Raw genomic sequence first — 20,629 nt, forward strand, 5'->3', positions numbered from 1 at the left:
AGCACAGAAACACACACCTTTACACGTGCCCTCATAAATACAACACATGTTGGCATTCAGAGTGAGGACATGCAGTACCTGCAGTGAGAGTCTGAGTTTCTCAAATTCCTCTTCCATTGACCTCTTTTGCTGCTCATGTGCCATCTTCAGGTCTAAAAAGAAACAACCAGTTCATGTTAGTAAGAACACACTGATGAAGAGGAATTAACACACAGTTTGGATTCAACAGTCAATAGTGATGTTGTTAAGCAGAAGTTACCAGAGATCTCTAAGTGGGCCAAACCTATATGCTACTTTAGACCTTCTAGCTCAAATAACGCTGTCTAAGTAGGCAGCTCGCTAGGTTTTTAGACAGTCGCTTTGATTTCTGGGAGTGTGGTGGATGTGTCTGTCAGCAGGACTCACTCTTGATGGTTCTGGTGTGTTCTTCCTGTAAAGTGGCCAGTGTGGCACCATGAGTCGCTTCCATCTCCACCATGGCCGTCTCATGGTTTTCACTCATCTCCTCGATCTAACAACAAAAACGGTTGTTTTTCAGCGTTTAAAAGGTGCTCTGGAATATTCGATTATTTTTGCTCAAATGCAGCAATTTCTGTATAACGTATATTCGACCGTCCATAGAAAATTCACATCAGCCGCGTTTCCACCGAAATTCCACCGACAAATTGTCCCAGGACATTTTTCCTCCCTAGACCTGTTGCTGTCTGCGTTTCCATCGCTGTCTAAAGTACCGTGAAGATTAGGCTAATTAATCCGGTGACGTCGGACTGCGCGCTACTTTACAGTTTCCGCTGGATTTCATCCTCTGAATTTAAGCTTATTAAAGCCTGAACCTCGTCATCGGTCCATCGGCCCATCGATCGTATTTTTTAAACTACATTGTTGATTCGGATAGCAAACAACTCTTACTGCACACATCGCAACAGACTTTTAAAAATGGTGGTTGAAATAAAATGTCAACCAATCAAAATGCTGCGTGAACTCAACCAATCAGCATGTTCGGCGCCCAAGTCCCACCCCTGCACTTTGAAAAAGTACTACCTCGCCAGCAGGGACTTTCTGAGGGGGGGATATTTACCTGGAACTTCATTAAGACCCTGGTTCCTGCGGTCGAAACACACCGAGTACCACCCCAAAGTCCCTACCTAGTTCTTGGGGAAAGTTCCTGCGGTGGAAACGCAGCTATATATCAATTTGTGTGTCAAGTTCACCAAACTTGAATGCAACGCAGAATTCACAGAGGGATATATCTTTGCCAACAGAACTAGTTTAAACTAGTTCACGTCAAAATTGAAGTATACTTTGGGTTACTTTTCAGACTACATAAACATGCAAACACCTTCCAGGCTTTCTTAATCCTCTCTGAGCCTTCACACCATGCAGTCCTTTGTGTATAATGCTAAAATAAGATCCTCTTCAAGGTGTGTCAATGATAATCTCAGGCTGAATCCGAAATCGCCCCCTATACCCTTAAATAGGGCGCTATTTGAGGGGACAGCCATTTGTAGTGGTGTCCGAAACCATAGTGGACGTTATCGAGTGCACTCATTCAATCCCACAATGCACCGCAATAATGAGTGTACAACCAATGTACGTTCAACGGCTGTCCGAATTCACTCACTCATTTTTAGCCACTCCTTCAAGTGAACAGTTTTAGTGGACTAACGTAGGGAATATTTAGGGGCACGATTTCGGATTCAGCCCCAGTCTTTACACCCTGTTACTTCCTCGTCTCACCTGGTCCTGGTGCTGGGAGCGTAGCTGCACCAGGTGGCTGTTCTGTTGTTGCCGGAGTCGCTGAATTTCAGAGTTGTGCTCCTCTACCAGTCTCTCCTGTAGAGCCTTGAGCTCCTGCTGTTGCTCCTCTTGGAGTGCTTTCAGCTCCCGCTCAAAACTCTGCTCCAGCTGAGCCTTCTCACCCTGCAGACGCTCCCATCGCTGAACACTGACCACTGGAGAGACCGACAATTGTTTGTTACGGGCAGTGAAAAGGACATACTTAACCTTGAGAAAATGTTGATCATTAGTAGCTACAAACCAACATTTGATGTTAAAACTGAAGATTGAGTGATATATTTATATGCAAAATTTTCAGCCATGTTACTTTCAACTTTTGTTTTCCTATTCTAGTGAAGAAATTAAATAATATATGAGCTGTTTTATTTTCTATTAATTAAATTTGAGATTTACCAAAATAAAAATATTTTTAATCCTAACATATAAAACCCCCTGATTTGTGTGCTCTTGCAATTTTATAGCAATCAATATTAAATAATCAACATTTATTAAAAAATAATAATAATAATTTACCAGAATAGGAACCAAGGTTCAAAGAAACAGGTTCACACATTGAGCATAAATAAAGCTGTCACTCAGGCTGGCAATTTTGACACCAAATGTTAGTTTGTAGCAGTTATTTTAGTATTATTGAGATGCTATTTGTTTATTGAGATGCTAATATGTTTATATTTTCTGTTTCATTTTAGTTTCAGTTAAAATCTTTGTAATTTTGCTGTATTTTTTTGTAATTTTCAGAAGTTTTATTTAATTATTTTTTTAAATATCTATATAGTTTTTTTAAATACATTTTTATTTGTTCAGTTTTAGTTTTTTTTTTAGTTCATTAAGATAAACTAAATAAAAATGGGAAATGTTGCCTTGGCAATTAGCTGTAATAACATAAGTTTATGTTTTTGTATATATTTTTTTTATTTCAGTTCAAATGAATTTAATAATGTTTTTTTTTTTTGTTTTTTTTAGTTATAATAATAAACCTGGTTTGTAGCTATTGATAAACTTAAATTTCCCATAAATTAAAGAAAAACATTTGTTTGAATAACTAGGGTTGAAGCTTGAGCTTGACAAATGCAGTCAACACATCATCTTTTGTAAAAACTGATCAAATGGAAAGTCATGTTTCTTGGGTGTGACAATTTTAAGGAATAGCATATTTTTCATAATAAGGGGAAATCATACTGTAACAGAGTTGTATGCAAAATAACACAGATGAATATAGAGTATTTGGTGTTTAAAAATGAAACTAAATATCAATCAAAATTATGACACTGTATGGTTTTATACAAGATATTTGATGCATTTAAAACTAGCTGATTTTCATCCTAGCTTAATTGTATATTACAAAATAGTTTACCTACCAAATTTAAAACTTTATAAACAAAATAAAATGGAATTGTGCCACTAAAGCTTCCAAAAAAAAAAAAAGGGGAGGACACACCAAAGTGTGCCATATTTGTGGAATATGACACTCAACTATGAGGGGGATGGAAAGAGAAAAATGCCATTTACAGGTCAGTTTGTTTTTTATTTCTTGAGTGGTTGACCTCATTCTAACATTTGTGAGTATGGAGCAGCACAAGTGGGCGACATGAGATCACTGTTGTGTGTGTGTGATGTCCAGAGAAGACTTACCCACTTCATCCCTGATCCTGGCTAACTGCAGGGATAACTCCCTCTCCTTCACGACAGCGCTCTCGCTCTGGAAAACACACACGGAGGGATACACAAATGTGTTATGAATTGCTCCACACAGAATCTGCAAACTCACATGAGTAGGGGACAATTAGGCAGTGGAACTGATGTAAAATGTGTTCAACAGTGCTTACCACAGTAAATGTGTTATCAAACGTTTCAAAATTTTGTTATGAATAAACATGAGGGATGAATCTGCAAAATTGCGAATAACTCTATGATGCTCACTTTTAACTAAACATACCAGCCAAAATACCACTTTAAAAAGGACCTATTTATGCTTTTTTAAATTTTCAACTTCCTTTAGTGTGTAATGTTGCTGTTTGAGCATGAAACAGGTCTGCAAAGTTACAAAGCACAAAGCCACTCCAAAGGCAGTTGTTCTCTATATATGAGTAAACACTGTTTCTGAACTCCCTGAAACGCCTTCATTGTAGTATTAAGTTTTGAGTATTCCTCATTTAAATAATTAATGCTCAAGGAACACGCAAAATAAATGGACGAGGCCTGGTTGAGTTTGTTAGTAGTGTGTTGAAACTTAAGGTTATAGTAAGGCGCGTGACATTTGCCAACACACTTGAAGCAGTTGGCCAATCACCAAACACACTGGCTCGGCCGACCAATCAGAGCACATTGCACTTTTCAGAAGGAGGAGCTTCATAGAAACAGGAATTAAACAGGGGTGCATTGGGGGCTAAAAACACAATCGAGCTTTCCCAAAAGTATAGTTAGACAACTATTCCATCATTACCAATATAGTTAAACAATTTTGCAATTAACATTCGCAAACTTGTTGTGAATTCGCAAACGGAGCTACAGCTCTCGACATGTTTTGTGTTTCAAATGACATGTGGACTTAAATAGATTTGCTCTTGCAAGTTAGCATGCAAACTGTGATTCAGTACATTCTATCTTTCATCCCTACATATACAATTTGATGATCTATATATTTTAGCATGTCAACAATCAGCGCCTTTTTGAAGAGTGCATATAAGACATACGCGGGAATCCGCGATAAATCAATTATCAAATAAAGCAAAAGGACAGGGAGCAAAAACAGTGAAGTCGTCCACAGTTCGTTATGGATGCTGCAATTAATGTGAAATATGTGAAATTTTTTTTTTGAACTTTCAAGCATAAAAATCTATTCTAGTAGACCCCAAAAACAAAATCAAGACTTTGAAAAATGGCATAGTAGGTCCCCTTTAAACAAGATATCTCTGTATACCAGCAGCACACATAATTAAATATAAAACAATGTTCCTCAACCCTTAAATGAACCCAGCAAGCTCCAGATAAACATGTCACAGACCTCTATCTAACTAGTAGTTCCTCTATCTGTTAATAGCACATTTACTCCAAAGTGACATAAATAACAGGAATGTTTGATGATGCCACAACATAATGAGATGTTTATGATCCATACTTGTTAATAAGAATCAGCAAATGATACGTCATGAGTCAGCATTTTAACACAGCAGTCATGAATCCTACACTCATTCAGCTCCAAACGCCATCTGCTGTTAAAAAAACACCTGACCCTCTCACACTGCAAACAAACAGCAGGGTCAAGACCCCATGACCCCACAAATGCCCTGACCTGTTATCATTGTGTCACATCTACAGCTCTCACCCAGTCAGATCTTCCTCCAGCACACAACATAACACGCAGATCCCTGGACAGAGTCTTTCCATGAATACTAATCCAACTGGCTCAGCGTAGGTTACCTTTCATTTCCTGCTGCGAAAGGAGTATAATAGTGAGAGCAAGGCAGTCTCAAGGACTCAGTCGCCACCTATAAAACAAAAGATAAATCTGTAGGGTGTAACACTGTTACAACCCAACACACCTACAGCTTAAACATGCTTTAAAAACACATATCATACATGGACTTTCGTATTAGTGATATCTGCTGAGCATCACTGTTACTACTGCTCATCTCAGGGGTTAGGACTTTAAATAAACCCATAACCCTAAACGTTTTGGTTCTGGAACTTGTCCGGAATCATATTTCTTGTTAGCCCAACGTCTCTGTGATATTCTGTACCAATATGTTTACACTAAATAAACTAAAGTAACCACATGCATAGGAACATGCCAGATACCATTGAGAACTCATTAGCACTCAAAACACCCTAGTGACCATATAGCAACATGTTAAAAAACACTCAACACAACCACATAGCAGTCGCCTAGCGGCAACACTCACAACACCTTAGCAACGTCCTTGCAAAGCTCTAGCAACCAAATAGAACACTCTAGCAATGCACAAACAAGCACTCACAACACCTTAGCAACCACATGGAAATATCCTGGCAACCACCCAGAACACCCTAGCAATCACATGTAAATACAACACCTTCAAAAGCAACACTGTGGCAACTAACCAGAAGACCCTAGTGACCACATAGCAATAGACAAACAAACACTCAGAATACCTTATAGCAACCACCCAGAAAACCATAGAATCCACATAGAAACTGCTCAGCATCACGCAACCACCCATATAAACTTAGCGACCACATGGTTATCTGCAAACAGCCACCTTAGCAACCACATCAAACCACATAGCAACACCTTAGCAACCACATAGCAACGCCCTAGCAATTGGCCAGAACACCACATTAACCACATGACAACACATAAATAACCACACAACACCTAAGAAACCACAATGCAACACCCTAGCAACCCCCCAGAAAACTTTAGTGACCATAAAGAATCCAGCAAACAACCATTCACAACACCTTAGCAACCACGTAGCAACACCTCAGAAACCACCCAGAACACTGCATAGCAGCACATAAAGAACCACTCACAACACCTTAGAAACAACATAGCAATGAACAATCAACCACCCACAACACTACAACAAGTGTATAGCAACACATAAAGAATCACAACAAGTTAGCATTCACATAGTAATGACCTATCAAACACCCAGAACACTACAGCAAGTGCATAGCAACACAAAGACCCCCTCACAACACCTTAGCAACCACATAGTGACGGCTTAGCAACCACCCAGAGCACTACAGCAATTGCAAAGCAACACATAAAGAACCACTTACAACACCTTAGCAACCACACAGCAACACCCAAGCCACTCACACAAGAACCATTCACAACACCTTAGCAACCACATAACGACCACCCAGAACACAACAGCAAGTGCATAGCAACACATCAAGAACCACTTACAACACCTTAGAAACCACAAAGCAACATCCTAGCAACCACCCTGACCACATAGTAACCTGCAAACAACCACTCACAAAACATTGGGAACCACATAGCAATGCCCTGGCAACCATTCAAAAACATCCAACCGCTCCAACATTGTGGCGACAAGTTTTGCAAGGGCAACACTGACAATTTCTTCAGAAAATGTTCAAATCTAGTTAGTGGTTTCATTTCAAATGCATTTATATAAAAAGGTCAATAAAGACCAAAAGCTTTAAAACAATAGAAGCTTTAAAGCTTTAAAACAATAGAATTATGATATCAAACCATCTGCATCAAGTGTCAGACTCAGCATTCAGGGTGGGGCTTCCCTCTCCGTAAGAGCACATGTTTGTCTTCACTGACAGCACACACACACACACACATGCATACACTACCATCATCACAAAGTATATAAAAGATGAATGTAGAATGAATATGAAATAAACCAGGTCTTATACAAAAAGCATCACTGGTTATACTTTAGCAAACAAGTCACAGAGCAAGAAAGCAGCATCACACACACTCTTCCTGGCATTGTTTCTGTAGTATCCGAACAGCATGTAGGATGGAGACACAGAGAGAGACATTGGCTCATGCTAGGACAAAATGTAGCTTTATAAAAACCTGTCAGGGGAATACCATACGCACACCGATTGAGAGAGAGAGAGAGAGGGAGTGGAGGACAGACAGACAGGAGGAGTTAGGGAGAATGTGGTAGAAAAAGGCTAAAATCACCCAACAAACGACCTTACCTCATCCTGTTTTTAGCGTCATAGGCTGACTATTTCAACAACGAGTCGTGTGAGTCTGCGATTCTACACATGTTCTTCAGACAACCCCCAAGCCTCTCGCCCTCTCTCTCTCTCACACACACACACACACTCGGAGATGTTGGGAGGAGGAGGGGTGAATGATGGAGAGATAGAAGAACAGGAGGATGAGATCAATAAAGAAGAAAATAACACGTGTGCATTGTCTGATACCACTGGGTCCACGAACACACATTTTCACATACAAGCATTCAATCAGACGAGGGAAAGCATTCCAGATGAAATATGATAAACAACATGTCCTATAGTACAGTGCCAACACTTAAACTATGGTAATCATGACATTTGTGGTTGTGTGCAATAAATCCCAAACAATCCCATTTGGCTTGTTTACTACATAACAACACCCTAGCAACCATCCAGAATACCCTAGAGACGGCACATAAACACACCAACATCCACCCACAACCCTTTAGCAACCACAAAGTAACAACGCCCTAGCAACCATCCAGAACACCCTAGAAACTGCATTGAAACACACCAACATCCACCAACAACCCTTTAGCAACCACAAAGTAGCAACGCCCTAGCAACCACCCACAACACCTTAGCAATGCCAGAAAAACCAGCCAAGACACCCTAGTGAACGCATAGCAACATGCTAACAGCCACTCAGAACGCTTTAACAACCATATGGCAACACCATGGAAACCATCCTGAACTCCCTAGCAACTGCATAGAAACATGCAAATACTCACAACACCTTAGCAATGACATACAAAATGTCCATGCAGAACACCCTAGTGACCAAGTAGCATAAATCACTCAGAACACTTTAGCAATCAAAAAAGTAGTAACACCCTAACAACCCCCCACAACACCATAGCAACTGCACACATCCATTGACAACACTACTAATACTAATTTTTAAAAACACACAATATGGCTTGAAGGGTTAAAGCCGAATGGGTTAAAGAGTAGGGCTGTCAAATTAAAATTGTAATTTCGAATATTTGTCAAATTTAAAATAAAAATCCACATTCGAATGCAAAAATGGCGCTTTCAAATTTTTGGTGTGCGTCAGGCAGCCTTATAGTGGCGCACGAGATGTGATGATGTAAAAGTCGTTGTTGCGTTTTAATGTTTTTGTTAGCCTATCCAGTAAAACCCACCAGATGCGGCGCTGCTGCGCTGTTTATTCAAAACATTTCAGAAATAGAGAAGCTTAATACGGAGAAGATCTTGGTTACGTCAAAGCAGTAGCCAAGCTGTTCACACAGAACGCATTTCTACACTGCTTTTCCATTGTTTTCTATGTAAACGTGCGCTAGACGGACATCTTTGACCATTACACTTGAGTCTCGCAACAGAGAGCCGCATGTTTAGAAAGCCATGTAAAGTAAAAAGAAGTTTGACTTTAAAGGGGTTATTATGCCCTTTTATGAAGTCTTGATTTTGTTTTTGGGGTCTACTAGAATATGTTTTCATGCTTGATTGTTCAAAAAACACATTATTTTTCACATTTTACATTATTACAGCACCTCTCTCCCCAGTCTGGATGAATGCGTTGTTTTCGATAAAGCCCCTCCTTTTGAAATGTGCTGTGATTGGTTAGCTGGCCCAGTGTGTTGTGATTGGCAGTGCTTAGAGTGTGTTCGGGAAATGTCCCGCCCCTCCATAACCGCAAGCTCTACTCAGATGTAAATATTAAGGATGGCGTCAATTTCAAACCAATTCAAGCCTGATTCAGACTTAAGAATGTTAACGAACAAGAGGATCGTGCAGGACGGATTTCACAGGACGTTTCGGAGTTGTTGTTTTTTTTTTTTTTTTTATACATTTTAGATACGATGTTATACACCATTTAATCAAGATTTTCTTTCCGGAAAACTATGGTAATACAAACAGTAATCGACCCCAAAAGTAAAACCATGGTTAATTTCCCTAAGGGGCGGTAAACAGTCTTACAAAAGCGAGAGCTTACAAAAGCAACAGTAAACACTACATCAATACTGTAATGTTAGCTAGCAGGCTAGCGGAGGCAAAGCTTTGCCCTTTCTTTACATCGCAGCAACAACATAAAACATATAATTGTAATTACTAGAAAATGCAAAGACATACGAACAAGATGAGATCCCTAAACAACAGATTGTCCCGACAAAGTGGGAACTGCTCCATTTCAGGAGAAGCTTTTGTGCGTAGCCTGCAGCTGTTCTCCATAAAATGTGCAGCACACAGATACACGTTGGGATTATAATGTTCAGGAACAGTGTTAAAAATAATTTCTAAGTTCGTCAGCCTTAGGAAGGTCAAACAAATGAGTTTTGGAAATGGGTGGAAAAATGGGTGTCTCTTCAACATAACGACTGTCATTGTCTTCTCTAGCACAGCTCAATCAGGCCTCGTCCCCTTCTTTGCGTATTCCGTGGGCGGAGATTATTTAAATGAGTAGCATTTTGACTTCATAAGATCTGGGAAAATCACGTTGAAGTCCAAACGAGCCGTTCGTTGTAGTTCTTGAAAAGGGGATTCTGTTAAATAAAAACTCCCTTTGGAGTAAACTTTGAGCTTTGTAACCTTGCAGATCTTTTTTATGCTCAAACGGCAACATTACACACTAACTAAAGTTGTAAAAACGTGGAAAAACACGTCTCAAGACTTCGTTGGGCTTTTTCCATTCCACAGCTACTCGTGTTTTTAGACTCAAAAAGTACTCCGTGTGATCACCGCTTCGGCTCTTCGTAATAAACTAGGCATAAATGCATGATGCTGTTTTGTTCATAATTGTTTACGTGATTTATGAAATTATATTTGATTTATAAACATTAGTATAAACCTTATGCACTTATTTTCAGACACTCATGTAATGTGTATTGCTTTGAATAAACAATTAAATGTGGTGCGTTAATATTTTGCTCACCGCGCCCTCTTGTGGCCTCAGGTGACAAGCCTAACTGAAACTATGCCTTTTAATTTGAATATTAGTAATATTTTAGTATAAAATTCCAATTTAGTTTTTCAGTCATTTTGACAGCCCCATCAAGGCGTTTCCCTTTGACCCCCTGGGCTCTTGAACACAACACTTGATCACTTTGACTGCCTCGTTTCCACAAATTGATTCTTTCAAACTATTTTTCAGCAGTTCATTTACATCATCATGAATTCTGGGTAATCCCTATTTGGGATTGAACCTGCAACCCCTTGTGGTACCATCACGGGTCTTAACTATTAAGTTAGTCACAGTGGTGTCATGTGAAGACTCTGAGAGCGTCACCTTCTGGCAGAAGTGTTGTGTGCTGATGGTGAACACATCCAGGCATCGTGAAGACTTCCTGAGCTCCTCCCGCAGGATGATCAGCTGCCGGGCCTGATCTTCACATCTCTCTTTCAGTCTCTGCATTATCAACTTCTCCCGCTCGGCATCCACACCGTCTGAACGCCCGCCCAGACGAGCCACACATGACTTCTGACGCACTGGGAGATTTGAAGAAAAAAAACTGCTTAAAGATATGACGTGTTAGTACGAGAATGAGATTTGTTATGCTATTTTAAAGGTTCCTAATTTTGTTTTGGAGGTCTCCTACAATAGGTTTACATGCATCCAATACCAAAAGGGAAAACCAAACCTTTAAAGGGATAGTTCACCCTATGAAAATTCTGCCATCATTTACTCACCCTCAGGTTGTTCCAAAGTTGTATGACTTTATTTACATGTTAGCATACAGTCAAACCAAAGATTATTCAGACACCAGATATTATTTTTTATATATTTTTTTTACTAGTGGGTGCAGGACTTTATGGTTCATTTATGTAAGTGAGGATAGCAAAATAAAGTAAACTGTGACATATTATACCCAAAAATTCTTCATACAGTGGACTACCAGTAACATTTATAAAAATTTGGGACCAAAAATTATTCAGACACTTTGACCTGACCATGTTTTGCTTAAGTATTTTTTCTTTAATTGCTAATGCGACCTTTTTACACCACAGACTGAACAAAATTAAGGATTGCTTGGTAATTGGTTTACCTAAATTGGTATTATCTAATTATGCACTTAAATTTAACAGATGACAGCTATTCAACCTAATTCATTTGTGAGACAGAAGGATGGACAAAACCAGTGGAATATCAACTGATTTGATAACTGAGTTCTTGTCGTATTTTATCACCATTTTCTAAACTATAGCGAATAAACTGATAATGTGAGAAATGTTGAAGGTGTCTGAATAAATTTTGGTTTGACTGTATATTTAAACAAAAATTAAATTGTAATTATATTCCACACTATTACTATTTTCACTGTATCGATTGGTCAAATAAATGCAGTGAGCATAAAGGACCTCTTTCAAAACAACAATCTTACCAGTCCCAAACAACTGTTAACATGGATCATCCAAACTGACATTATGTATTGGTATGTTCCATTAATTGTGAATTTCAACAGAATTATTAAGAATACAGAAATAAAAAACCGAGCAAAATGTAAAATGATCTTATTTTAAGACTCCATTAGTCTGGAAGCATTAGTCGCCGGTTTCCTAATGGAAGTCTTTAGTCTTCACAGTGTTGCTATGACAACCACTAGTAGCTGGTTAATGAGGGATGTGAAATGACAGTGGGAGGGGCGAGCGGAAGAAAAAGACCTCACACGGTCACGGGACACTCACCGGGGGACTGAGGCTTGGGACAGACCACTGCAAACCTCTTCGGGGACGAAACAATGGGACGGCTGATTTCTCCATCCCTTTGAAACTCCTTTCTAGAGGCTGTAGAGAAACAAAGAGCGCATTTATTATATTGTACAGTAGCTTTACATAAAGATTAAGTAAGTGCTGAAAGTGTCCACTAGCTGGAGCCCTCGGCCCACTAATGTTTCTCTCATACTGTGACTGCAGTGATCAGCTGTGGTGCAATGCATACTTCAGCCACTAAAGGGCTCTTCAAGAATATTTATATATATAAATATACACATAAAAAAATCTAAATCAACTCTGAATTCTGGACAATGTTACATGTTATATTATATATATTTGTAATATATTTTCCAGCAAGAACACTGCTGAATTGATCAGAAGTGACAGTAAAAACATTAGTAATGTTGCAAAAGATTTATTTTAATGCTGTTATTTTGAACTTATATATTTGAACTTCATCAAAAAATCCTGAAAAAAAGTGAGAAAATAAACAGCACAACTGTTTCGATATTGATAATAATAAATGTTTCTTGAGCATCAAATCATCATATTAGAATTATTTCATTCTGGAGTAATGATGCTGAAAATTCAGCTTTGATCACAGGAATAAATTACATTTTAAAATATATTCACATAGAATATTAGTAAATAGTAATAATATCTCACAATATTACTGGTCTTACTGTATTTATGGTCAAATATATTCTTTATATACTATATATATATTTTTTATATATAACTACTTTTTATTAGTTATTTTTATAGAACTACTTTTTTATTGTAAATTATTATAACAATAATTTACAATAAAAAAGTAGTTTACATTGATAGGAGCTTATATACACATTTGATGAACTTTATCATTCAGCTTAACCCTCTAATAATATTTTACATCTTTTAAACAGTCATAACTTAATATTTTTCAGCTAAAACCATTTTGTATCTGATCAATAACTTCTCATTAATAAATAAATGTAAACATTTGTAAAGTTTTGAATGTTACTGTGTTTTTACCATGCTATTGCTTCATTTACCCCCTTTTTATTAATAAAAAAAACAAAACAATTGAAAATGTTACTAGAGCGGTCAAAAACCAGTGTGATGCAAGAAAACATGTATTTTATATCAATATTTCTGATACATTTTATTTGTATATATCATTAGATGGATTGAACATTTATGAGAATTAAAACAAAGAAATCAGCATAATTTCATGTGTAAATGGTTATTATATCTCGTACAGTTTTTATTTAAAAGATCTGAAAAAAAAAAATGCTGTGTATTTTGACAGTCTTAACATGTATCCAAAGTTTTATTTTCGTAATAAAAACTATGGATTTAAAAAAAAAAAAAACATATATATCTTATATACCTCTTCTGGGAGGGTTTATTGGTGTATTTTTAAATAAAGCTCATTGCTATTATTGCTTCGTAAGATTTGTTCTCCATCAGAGCGAACGAATCTCCCTCTTTATAAGCCATGAATTGATTTTGTCCATAATTACTTGGTTTGCTCAATTCTCTGTAAGAGTGAGAATATTATTCTGTTATTATTATTCTAATGATGTCTTCAGCTGTCGACAGGCTTCTACTTCAGTGACTCTTTAACACATAGTGCTTGTGACACACCTCTGTCTTCACACAGGGTCATGTGACATATTACTACGCTCAGGAGCTGGCGGTGGCGCGACTTACCCACGGGTGATGCGCGAGGGGGCGTGTGCAGAGAGCGGCGGCTGGGGGGCGGGGGGTTATGAGTCCTGCTTTCATCACTGTGTGGACCTGTGGAGAACCAAAGAAGAAGCTTTGAAGAAAATATCCTTTCCCTGTTGTTCTGCACTTACACTTCAACTGAACATGTCTATGGTACACTCTTAAAAAGGTTATTTATTGGCATTGATGGTTTCATGGAGAACCTTTAAAGGCATATTTCACCCAAAAATGACATTCCTGTCATTTATTATTTACCATCATGTCATTGCAAACCCGTGAGACATTCGTTCATCTTCGGAACACAAACGAAGATATTTTTGATGAAATCCGAGTGGTTTCTGACCCTATGCAGCAACGTCATTGCAACTTTGAAGGCCCAGAAAGGTAGTAAAGACATCGTTAAAATAGTCCATGTGACTCCAGTGGCTCAACTTTAATGTTTAGAAGCGATGTAAAAACCTCAAATAACGACTTTATTCAACAGTCTCTTTCTCTTCCACATCATTCTCCTACGCTGTTGACGTAGTGTAAACATCGCAGCGCTTCCTGGATATACGTCAGAATGCCGGCTCATTATTGGCCGATGCTGGTCATGTGAGCACCACGAGCAGGAGCAGCCAATGGTGAGCCGGCGTTCTGACGTATATCCAGGAAGTGCTGCGACGTTTACACTACGTCAACAGTGGAGGAGAATGATGTGGAAGAGATTATTAAATAAAGTTGTTATTTTTTTGCACAAAAAGTATTCTCGTCACTTCATAACATTAAGGTTGAACCACTGGAGTCACATGGACTGTTTTAATGATGTCTTTACCACCTTTCTGGGCCCTGCTGTCTATGGCTGGTTCAGAAACCTCTCGGATTTCATCAAAAATATATTAATTTGTTTTCTGAAGATGAACGGGTTTGGGGTGAGTAATTAATGAGAGATATGTCAGTTTTGGGTGAACTAACCATTTAACACCCAAGGAACCTTTGCATTATAGGTTTCTTCATAAAAGGTTCTTCAGATTATTAAAATCCTCTTCACATTAGGGAAAAAATGGTTCTTTTGAGAAGATTCTTTGGGGAACCAAAAATGGCATCGCTGTGAAAACTCCCTTTTGGACCTTTTATTTTTAAGAGTGTAGCGCTACTTGTATTGTTTTCCCTCTTTGATTAATCGCTTATACTCGTATTATTCTTATTTGAAATTGACTTTAGATAAAACTGCCTATTAAATGAATAAATGTAATGTAGACTTTGGAAAAAGAAGCGCAAAATATCAGGTAAAAATTGATGTTGGAGCCATGGCCTAGTAGTTGGAGTTGTGTTGTGGTGCTCATGTTTGAATCCAACCTGCGTTACTTTAATCATTTCCTGTCCTCTACTGTCTCTATCGATTATAAAGGCCCAATATATATATATAAAAAAAAGGAAACATCAAAAGTTTGGGATTGGAAAAATGTATGTCTCTGATGCTCATCAAGGCTGCATAACTCGATCAAAAAAATACAGTAATATTATGAAAATAACAGATACCATAACTGTACCACAGTACCGCCACAAAACGTTTTTAGCCAGCAGTCTCTTAACAGCAACCATAATTCATCCAAGAATAAAGACTGCTATCTTTTCTTCACCCTCATATCTTTACTAACCAGAAAGTTCACGCTTTTCTTTCCCACCTAATGAAGTCATATGAGTTCAGGAGAACATGAAGTTGAGTAAAATATAACAGATTTAAAACATTTTGGGTGAACTATCTCTTTAAACATTTTCCTAGGGCCCTGAGTTGCAAACTCATGCCGGTGTCCAGAGTTATGTGGCGTGTTCTGCTGACACCGCAGACGTGTTGTCTTCACCTTCCTCCTCTCAGATTTATAATGGATTTTTAGCCAGGTCTCAAAAACGCTGACACATCCTCCTTCACACTCACACGCGCTACAACCTGAAAAAGTCACCGCAAAGAGGCTGCAAGGATTAATGATTAATGCGACACTGTTCGAGATCAATAAAGTCAAGTGTTAAGTTTTCAAGGAAGGGTTTAACTATTCATAATACAGTGTTGTTGTCGTTTATGCATGGTCTAATCGTAATATTACTACCTCAAAAATGCAGCATTCATGGTGTATGCGATTCAACAGCCAAATATGTCCTTCTGACACGTGCAAAACCTTGAGATCCTGTATTACAATTAACACATGAGCAACCCAGCTAACAGAACGTTTTGCTAACATTCTTATTACGCTATGAAAACGCTATTTCTGAAGGTTCTCTGAATGTTCAAAGCGTCCATTTTTTTATGTTTTAAAAATATTTGTTTCTTATTCAAAAGGGATAGAATTATGGGAATTTTCAGAACGTTTAGAAAACATTCCAGTAACATTTCAAAATTGTTATACAAACCTCAAACTAAACCGTTTCAGAAATAAATGTTGTTTCAGAAATAAATGCACCAATGTGTCGGCCAATAATCGCATCGGCCGATAAAAGCAATTATTTTCACTATTGGCCATTGGTAGACTGCGAATTATATCATGTCAATGAAAAAGGGGGTGGAAAAATGTGCCACACTGCAATTCTAATGTATGACGAAAATGTTGTGTTGAATGTAGAGAAAGTTAACGTGACAATAACGCATTTAACAGTTAAAAATATAGTGACGTTAAAGGGATAGTTCACCCAAAAATGAAAATTCTGTCATCATTTACTCACCCTCAAGTTCTTCCAAACCTGTATGAGTTTCTTTCTGTTGAACACAAAAGAAGATATTTTGAAGAATGGTAATTAGACAGTTGACACTTCCATAATATGCCGTCAACTGTTTGATTACCACCATTCTTCAAAATATATTCTTTTGTGTTTCGCAGAAGAAAGAAACTCATACAGGTTTGGAAGAACTTGAGGGTGAGTAAATGATGGCAGAATTTTTAATTTTGTCTGAACTATCCCTTTAAAGCAAGCTCTATTTGACCCTATGCATCACCCGTAGTTCAAGCCAAGGTTGCAAGGTTTTTCCCTACACCAAACATTATTTAGCGCGTCTGTGTTGTTTTGTTACTTCTGATAAGAAAGTCTCAGTTTTCAAATTCTGTCCATTTCATCATGAAATTCAAACAATAAATGGCAATTTGAAGCTCTTAAATGTGACTTGACAGCGCAAGTCTTTTCTTTCAATTTAATACAAGATACAGCACGAAAAAATATGCATGAATATCAGAAGGTATGTTGAAAGATAAAGTACAAATAACCAAAATGTAACATAATTGCTCTATCTGTGTTTCAACCGCGGAAAGACGTCAATAAAAAAGCTTGTGAACAATTTCACTTAAAGGGCACCTATTATGCCCCTTTTCACAAGATGTAAAATAAGTCTCTGATGTCCCCAGAGTGTGTATGTTAAGTTTTAGCTCAAAATACCCAACAGATCATTTTTTACAGCATGTTTCAATTGTCATTTTTTGGGGCTCAGAAAAACGCACCGTTTTAGTGTGTATCCCTTTAAATGCAAATTAACTGCTGCTGCTGGCCCAGGGGGCGGAGCCTCACGAGCTCCCGCTAAGAGTAAGGACAATCTCATCTGATAATATCAAAACAGAAACTCTCAGTAGTGGTGTTCATTTCGACTCGGAGTCGGACAATAATGCCCACAGAGCCAGAGAATATATGCTGTATGGAGATAGAACAGGTATAGTTTAGTTTAATTACGGTTATTTGTCATCTGCTTTTATCCACTATTAATACAAGCCTGCTGTAGCAGACCCCGTCCGAATGATGACCAAAATATACTGATGAGTTCAATTAAGTTTATTGTACCTCACACAAAAGATGAAGCCTTAGTTTTACTCCAGAAAATCACTGTAAGAGCCGAATAAACACAGTATATAAGTGCGCATTAAAGTCTTATCCATAAACTCATCTCTCTCTCCCTTTCATTATCATTGAACATACACAGCGAAATACACTAAACACTCGTTAGAACAAACAGTAAACAAATACTGTATATACACACCTTTTCAGTGGGTGCTTAATCAACTGGTAAACTGTCTATCCACGACTGGATGAGCTGTCATAAAGTGCGCGCTCTCACTTTCATTTTTGCCGTGATCAGTAACGTTAGGCCTGTCGCTCCTGAGAGTGTAAGCTGGATCACGAACAGTACAGATCCATCCTTGAGTAACAACCAGAGTAAATGAAGACTGCTATGTTCATTCTTACATCCAACAACAAAACACCTCAATCGCTTAGGAGACATTCTTGTCTACAGCTGCTCCAGCGTGGAAACAATGGCGGACTGTGTCCAGCTCACTCAGGGCGGGTCTATCCTCAAACTGCAGTGTCAATCAACAGTCGTGGGAGGGGCCTGTGCAAAGTGACGTCACATTGCCCCGAATCTGAGAACAGCTCGTTCTGAGACAGTGCTTATGATTTATGGGGATTTAAAAAAAAGCACTTGGTGGATTTTTATCATTATAGGGTGGTTGTGTACACACACTGCCAACACACATTTATGTTCAAACACCATGTAAAAGTGAATTTTGCATAATAAGTTATCCTATGTTCAATTCAATGTAAGTGTGTTACTTATACAGCTATAAAAACACTTTCTTTGGAAAGAAGCTTGTTTATTGTTAATGATAGACGTATTTTTGAATAAATCTGTCATGAAGCCAGTGTTTATGAAAACTTTCTTATGTGCAACTGAGTTGTATGCAACCATTTCAGTTGAATGTAATTATTATATCTCAAAATAAATAGCAGTTGAATATAGTTTGGGTTCTGTTGTTAATTTTAACCTTTAATATTATAGTAATGTACCAAGTGAGAGGGTTCCCTGTGTAGTTTGCAGCATTATATGGAAGATATATTTTTTTCTCTTAACATCAAATTATGTGTATAGGCAGATATTCTTAATAATCATGATCGTCTGAGAAATTTAGCATCGGTGCATTCGTTTTTGTGCTAATATTTTGAGAACATTATTATAGACCAGACAACGTCGATCAAACATTTAATGAATGTTCCTGGAAGAACGTTTGTTCATAACTTTGAGGAAATCTTGCCAGAAGTTCTGGGAATACAATCTGAGTTCCAAGGATAAAAGCGAGAGAGAAAGTGTGTATAAAAAACACATGATGCTGATGCAAAAATGCTAAAGATATGCTGTCACAAGAATGATTGAGTCCACATCAGCAGGAGATGGAAGACGTCGGCTGGCAAACGGCATGAGGTGTAGTCAGAGAACACACGACAGCAGGACGTGTGCATTATTTATGATGAAGCATTACAGGTTTCACTGTCTGGCGCCTTACAAGAACATGTACAGTATATTTGATGCACATTCATTTATGTGACTTGAGACTGTCTTATAGAAGTTCTTCTAGATTAATCGTGGTGAATTCATTTAACAAGAAAAAAAACAACAAGAAGCTTTGCATTAATTATAGCAATGCTGAAAATATCTTATGGGTGGGGGGGGCGCGAATATTGTTTTGGACAAAAGGGGGAATTCACCGCTGTCAAGATGGGCTATTTCATAAACACGCAAAACAAACTTAAATCGGTGCTAAACAGAGAAAAATGGCTGTGGTGCCAAAAATTAAACACCCATAATGCAGTTTTGATTTTGCCTACACCCCTCTGGCAATCCGGATGTCTGTGGGCAGGAATACAAAAGTGCAGAAGTTCGATCTTACACACACAATTGGAGTACTTATTTGGAATAAGTTTAGATTACTTTTGACCTAACTCGTTTATCACATTGATTTGAATAGGATAATATTGTACCATATTGATTTTTTTTTTAATAATAATAATAAATAATATACATATATATATACATATATACACACATATATATATATGTGAATGAACTACAGAGGGTTGTGAGTTTAATGTATATATATAATGTTTAATGATTATAAATATATATACAGTATATATATATATATACACACACACACACACACACACACACACACACACACACACACACATATGTGAAGGAACTGCAGAGGGTTGTGAGTTTAATGAAAAGCTACTAATTAAATAAATCATATACAATTTTTAATAAAAATAAAAATGTGTTTGAAAGACAAAAGCATAACAATACATGGTTAAATGACTTACTGAATGATAATTCAAATAATAATTAAGGTGTTCGTCAGGAGTTGATTCGATATGCAATGTTGCAATGCAGAGAAACACTTTTTAAAAATGAAATGATTTCTGTAAATCAGTGATCCAAAGCTGTGTGTCTCAGATTTCAGTGATAGTCACATGACTAGTGGCCGGTCTGTGTCAGCGATTACACAAAACTAGAGGACTTTCTGAATGTATACGTGATATTTGTACAAAGGGAAATTTAAAAGAGTAAAAAGAAGTAATAGGGAGAATCAGTTGATTTACTGCCAGTGTGAAAATAACATGTAATCATGTTATCAATAAAAAAGTAACTGAAGTCTGATTACGAGTATTTTAAAATGTAATATAATCTAAATACAAGTGCATTTTTGGAATCTGATTACATAATCCAGATTACATGTAATCGGTTACTTCCCAACACTGTTTATTTGTCAGCAAAAGTTCACCGGATGATACAAAATGCGTAGTTTTTTTTGGTAATTTGCATTGTTAAATTACACTGTAACAATAAAAAGCTGGGTGAAAACATGTGAACGTATCCTTGAACTACAAATCTAACTGATGTTAGAAAAAATGTCCACACCTAGAAAAATTATGGAAATTAAAA

General features: G+C 37.5%; 1 protein-coding gene across 2 annotated transcripts in view; it reads right to left on the minus strand.

Moving 5' to 3' along the window:
• mtus2b (microtubule associated tumor suppressor candidate 2b) overlaps window positions 1-20,629 on the minus strand; it is a 46,296-nt gene that overhangs the window by 5,076 nt on the left and 20,591 nt on the right. For both annotated transcript variants that reach the window (XM_084419237.1, XM_084419236.1), the window contains 7 exons: window positions 13,879-13,965; window positions 12,157-12,255; window positions 10,760-10,959; window positions 3,430-3,496; window positions 1,738-1,952; window positions 406-511; window positions 79-152 (listed from right to left, as the gene is read on the minus strand). In XM_084419237.1, coding sequence (XP_084275363.1) covers window positions 79-152; window positions 406-511; window positions 1,738-1,952; window positions 3,430-3,496; window positions 10,760-10,959; window positions 12,157-12,255; window positions 13,879-13,965 — 848 coding nt within the window. The remainder of the gene's footprint in view (window positions 1-78; window positions 153-405; window positions 512-1,737; window positions 1,953-3,429; window positions 3,497-10,759; window positions 10,960-12,156; window positions 12,256-13,878; window positions 13,966-20,629) is intronic.

The sequence above is a fragment of the Rutilus rutilus genome (genome assembly GCF_951802725.1).
Source record: "Rutilus rutilus genome assembly, chromosome: 9".
NCBI lineage: Eukaryota > Metazoa > Chordata > Actinopteri > Cypriniformes > Leuciscidae > Rutilus > Rutilus rutilus.